Source organism: Xyrauchen texanus, chromosome 19 (genome assembly GCF_025860055.1).
Source record: "Xyrauchen texanus isolate HMW12.3.18 chromosome 19, RBS_HiC_50CHRs, whole genome shotgun sequence".
Classification (NCBI taxonomy): domain Eukaryota; kingdom Metazoa; phylum Chordata; class Actinopteri; order Cypriniformes; family Catostomidae; genus Xyrauchen; species Xyrauchen texanus.
The window spans coordinates 24554164-24560012 of NC_068294.1; the positions used below are offsets into that span (position 1 = coordinate 24554164).

Here is a 5849-nt window from a genome sequence, read left to right on the forward strand (position 1 = left end):
TTGTTGAGATCCTTTGAAATTTGGTTCAACATTTTGGGATTCCCAGATCTCAATTTGTTATGTATTTACAGCTGCGCCACCTGCTCTGTACTATTTGTGGGGCTAGCATACACCCCCCTAAAGAGGCAGACACTCTGGGAGTGGTGATTACTGCTTTTGGAAAAGGTCATGCGGCATCAGTGTATTACTCCATGCTAATTCAGAGTCTGGCGGATGGAGCTTTAACTTCTATCAAGAGATTCTGGGAGAAAGATTTAAACTTGGCATTAGAGGAGGAAGTGTTGGATAAGATTCTAAAAAATGTCAAGTCTGCATCTAGGGAGGCAAGGGTGTGCTTTTAAAATTCAAGATTTTACATAGATTCTATTGGACCCCCTCTAGATTGTATAGGCTTGGTCTTAAAGACACACCCACCTGCTGGCGATGACAATCAGAGGATAGAGACACAACCAATGTTTTTTGGTGGTGTGGTTGAAGGTTCACCAAATGTGTGTGATGTATTGGGCACTCTGGTTTCTTTTTTTCCCAGACTCTGTATTTTGGGCGATGGGGCAGTCATCGATGTAGAGAATAGACACACAAGTGTTGGGTCCTAACCAGTGTCATGATTGCCAGACAGATAGATTTAAGGGGATGGAAGTCAGCTGGAGCACCCCATTTCAGGAGTGGTGCTTGGAGATGGAGAGGGTGGTGGCTTTTGAAGAAGGGTCATGTAGAAGACTGGGGAAATTGGACACTTTTGTGGGGAAAAGAGGCAGATATCTCGCATATCAGGCAGTGGAGAGAGAGGTGTAGTTGTTAATATGTGTGAATTTTGATATATATATGTGTGTGTGTGTGTGTGTGTGTGTGTGTGTGTGTGTGTGTGTGTGTGTGTGTGTGTGTGTGTGTGTGTGTGTGTGTGTGTGTGTGTGTGTGTGTGTGTGTGTGTGTGTGATTTATATTTATAATCATGTATAATCACTGGGAGGTTGTTGGGGGCCGGGTTAGGGATTGGGAGGGAGGGGTAATAGTGGGGGTTAAAAATTGATTCTGTGTATATGTTTTGTTTTTCTGAGTTTAATATATGAATCAATAACAAATTGTTAATAAAAAAAGAAAGAACGAAAGGCATATAGAGACCTAATATTTTGAAACTGAATTTAAATTAAATATAAAATGGATGTCTCCAGAACTGTTGAACACCATGTGAGCTGCAAGTGTGGAAGAGAGATTATGTATGGAGATTAGGGGAGCTGTCATCACAGAACGTGTGACATTCATTAACACCAATGCAGAGATGTCACAGCATGATTATTTATGATCATTAAAACACCTCTCTCCTCTTCTCCCTTTCTATTGGCTAGCAGACACATTTCAATTCATCTCAAAGCAACAATGAATAAGAAATCGCTTCATGAATGATCTATTGGGAAGAATGAATTCTTTCTGCCTGTTTGTTTGAATGAGGCATTATGTCTGTGTATAGAAAAACACTTTTCCTTAAAAGGGACCTTAAACTTCAAAAAGATCAATAGTTAGCATAGACGGATATATATTTATCAGATGACTTGTAAACGTATCATGCTTGGAAAGAGGTTTAAGACTCTTCATGAATCACTTTATAATGCAATCTGTCATGTGTAACATATTGTTACTTTGGTATAAAGCATCTTTTTGAATCCCAAGCACACCTTGGTCAGCCAACACAACTGACCATTGATTACCTCAATCAACACATAAGACTATTAGTCAGATTTTATTTAGAAAGAATCCCAAAAAATAAACAAGTTGACACATTCATTTACAAAATGGTATAGAGAGCGGCCCTTAAAATTACATGGGCTTGTAACTTATATTAAGTACATTATGACAAAACTGAAAATGATACCCAGTATCTGCCCTCTGTCTGGGATGCAAGAAAAACATTAGAGAGAAGAGCTGAAGCAGAAAAGTGAGAAGAGAAAAAGGACAAATACATTTTTTTTTTTTTTTTACAAAATTGTACATTATTTTGACAGTTTTCTGGGTGTACAAATGTATTCTCTCTTCAGGGGACATCATTTTTTATCTTGACTTATTGCAGTGTCAAGTATTAACCATTGATCACTGTTTTGTTACAAATACTGAGTTAAAAAATATGGTCAGTATCAAACATAATGTGTTTCTTGTGGTTTCTTAAATAAGTACTAAAGAATAAGCGCAGATGCTTTGGCCTGTAAAATGAAATTCCTTATAGTGTATGAAAGAATTTACTGAATTGGATGCTCTTCTGCAATATTATTTAAAAAAAAAAAAAAGAACAAAAAAGAAATTCAAATATGTAGAGTGAAAATTAAAATCCATACAATGCCATATTGTAGTGCTAACACTAACATGGCTATAAAGCAAATAATAATCATCATCATCATCATCATAATAATAATAATAAATAAATAAAATCATAATAAAAAATGTATTAATCACTGTGTATACCATCTAACTGTACAATTAGTAACAAAGCTTACAGAATGTATTGACTACATTCACACTGATGACAGATTAATATATGACTATATTTGTCAGTAATTTTGGCACAAATATTTGGCATGTTTAACAGAGCATTTTGTTGATGTGTATGCTTCAATTAATTTTACAGTAAAACATATGCAATAACACAATAGATAAGTTTATTTATTTATTAATTTTTTTTTTCCATTTTCCTCTTTTGTTATGTTCATATTTAAACACATCTTCTTATTTTCATATTATAACTGCTACCCTGATTTCTGATAAACAAAAATACAAACAGATTATCAAAATCAAACAAGTTGATGAAAGTAAGATAACAAACTGCAGCACCCACTTTTCAAACAGATTTCAAAAGTCAAGCATTGCTAGATACTTCATATTAACACCGACATGTTAATGAATATATCAGAAAGTTTAAAGGACAATAAATTACAAGATAAGCAACATATTTGGCATTGAAATGTTAAACTAGTAGCTAAACTCTTAAAAGTATTTTGAGATTAGGATTTACAGGTTTACTTTACTGGTTATGTAAGCAGATTTATTTAAAAGCCATTTGTGTGAAAATACATAAAAATAATTTTTGATAGAGATTTTTGCTTGTTTTATTATTAAAAAGACATTTCACATCCTGATGCAGACAATTGTAAAGTGTGCTTCAGCTGAAATAGACATCGAATGGAATCAGCTATACGAAAACAGACATAAGTTATTGTCTTCTTTCTTTCCAGCTCACAGCATTTCTCAGAGCATCTGTGAGCTTCACGTTAGTCAGGTTTGTCCTCATAAATATCCATTATAGGGCGATAGATGTCATCAGCTCAGTAAATGAGTGTCTTTGTGTTAGTTGGTGTAATTCCAATAGGAGTGTGCATCTTTTGTTATAAAGGGCCAAGAAAGGATTATGTCTATTACATCAAATGTGGCCTCCATCCTCCATTCAGCCAAAAAGAAAGGCGAGAGATAGGGGAGAGAGACAGGAAAGAGAATAGAACACGCTCTATTGAAAACCATTGTGTAAGGCACTCAGCAGGGTCTTATCCATCAGGAGAGATCAGTCAGACTGACGTTCATTCCCACACCAGGTCTAACAAAGGGCACTGCATGTACTGCTTTGGGGAACTCAGGACTCATCACACGTCCATTCTCGCCAGTACTCCCAGTTATAGACAATCTTGCTTTGCTCCTCATGGCATCTGAAAATGTCACCTGGAACATATGCACACAGAAGCAAACAGAGAAACAAACACATGCACACATTCACACAAAACAGAGAGAGAGAGAGCAGGAGGTTAGACCATATCTCACAAACTGGCTTTAATCTTATTTTTTAAATGTTTATTTCAGGGGTCTTCAACATTTTCGGGCCAAGGACACCTAGGTGGATAGAGACATGGAGCAGGGACCCTCTGTTACGTATTGTATACAATTGAATGTTGCATTTTAAGCCTGCCCTAAAATAACATGTATAATACCATATAACTGTGTAATTTACATACTTTAATGTATGATGGTTACATTGCAAAGCCATTAAAATAATAATTAAAGGAATATTACATGTTCAATACAAGTTAAGCTACAGCATTTGTGGTATAATGTTGATTACCACAAAAAAACAAAAAAACAAAAAAAAAAAAAAAATTCAGCTCGCCTCTCCTTTTATTACAATTTATGTTACAGAGTGTCACCTACAATAATAGTTCATTTTTGGAGGGTTTAAAGGAAGAAATGTGAATCTTATTTTATAAAAGCACTTACATTGATTCTTCTGTTAAAATCTGTGTATTGTTTGAGCAGTTATGTTTTAAAATCTGGTGTATTTTTGGGCTGCCACCTGCAATTTTTCACACTCAAATTTAAAATCACAACATTCACTCATCCTGCGGATTAAATGCAAAAAATATTTGTCCAATTTTTTTCAGAACACCCCCAAAATAATAATAATAAAAAGACTCCAATTATTCATATACATTTTGCAATTTTAATTCTGGTTCCGTTTATTCGATCTCTCTTTAAAAAAGTCTTGTTTTTCCACTAGACAGCAGCAAGCACTGGGAAAAATAATTTTTCCTCTCAACTTCTGTCACAAAATGCAGATCTGAAATATAGGTGGCACTCTAATGCCTTTTATCTCTCACATATGTGCTCGTCCATAGACATTCAGTCTAATTTTCAGTTCATGCACCACCCCCAATATATATATATGTTTTATCTGGACTAGAGGTCAATCTAGGTGTCTAGAAATCTGAGAATCTCCTTTTTGTGATTTTTTTTTTACATTTTATCACAGTAGTCAATAAAATATCTTTCTGATTATTTGTTTTACATGCTTTTCCTGCAAGACTGCATTTTTTTCTGGACATCTAAGATATGATTATCACCCAAGCAAGCTCACAGACAATTAAAAAATTGCTTATTTTGTAGAAAACTGCCTAAGGTAAAAGCAGATATGCAGTTTTGCTACTTGGGGCTCACAGCTGCATTGATCGGCTCATAAAAAAGATTGGGTTTGATGTCTTATTTTGATGTCCTACATTTTATAAATCATATGAGAATGAGAACTTTCATTTGATATATGAATTTCCCATTCAAGTACTATGTGAAAAACATTTATATTCACATTAATATTATCTCTACATGGTGATTATTTTCAATGCAGATGATTTCAGCCCTTATTTTGATATTTTATATAAATTAAATGCTAAATGAAAATGTATGATATTCTATGAAACGTTCTATGAAACGATTCTAAGCTTTCAAATGATACCCCATATGCCTGACTTATGTATCCGGGGACATCAATGCTTTAAGTGTAAGATTATTTTGCAATATAGCGCCCCCCCCCCTCTGGACCCATGGCTGGTCCATAGAGTTTAAGGGGTTAAGTCGTAATTTCTGTGGGATTGCATGGTTTACAGTGTTACGTTGAAGTTAGATAAAATTGTTTATAAATTTTATAAAAATGTATAATTATTTTGAGATTAAACAATAATGAAACCCTTGTTGAAGACCCCTGGTTTAGTTGTATGTGAAAATGCAGATGTGGATCTGATATAATATGGTGGAAATACATAGAAAATGAGGCCATGTACAAGTATACTGACTGACAAATTTACAAACAATCACATAATCATATTCATAGAATCATATTGCAAGCAGGGAATGAGGGAGATGAGTGATACAACAGTCATACATGACAATGATGTTGACGGAACAAAATCATATGGATGTACAAAAAACTTTTCTCTCCAAATTGCTTGCAGTGGGCCAGGAGAAATTAAGTTTTTTCTCTAGAAACTAAAAGCAATCAGAACACCAGTACATACTACTGTACATACGATCCAGCTTTGTCCAAACTT

At 34.6% G+C, this 5849-nt stretch overlaps 1 protein-coding gene across 8 annotated transcripts in view; it reads right to left on the reverse strand.

The window, feature by feature from the left end:
* Positions 1 to 1736: 1736 nt before the first annotated feature.
* LOC127659554 (glutamate receptor 2) overlaps positions 1737 to 5849 on the reverse strand; it is a 65142-nt gene continuing 61029 nt past the window's right edge. For 4 of the 8 annotated variants that reach the window (XM_052149418.1, XM_052149415.1, XM_052149414.1 and 1 more), the window contains exon 16: positions 1737 to 3699. In XM_052149418.1, the coding sequence (XP_052005378.1) occupies positions 3535 to 3699 (165 nt within the window). In that variant the 3' untranslated portion in view covers positions 1737 to 3534. Of the gene's footprint in view, positions 3700 to 5816 lie in introns of all 8 variants that reach the window. The other 4 variants (XM_052149417.1, XM_052149416.1, XR_007972550.1 and 1 more) reach the window with 3 other exon arrangements.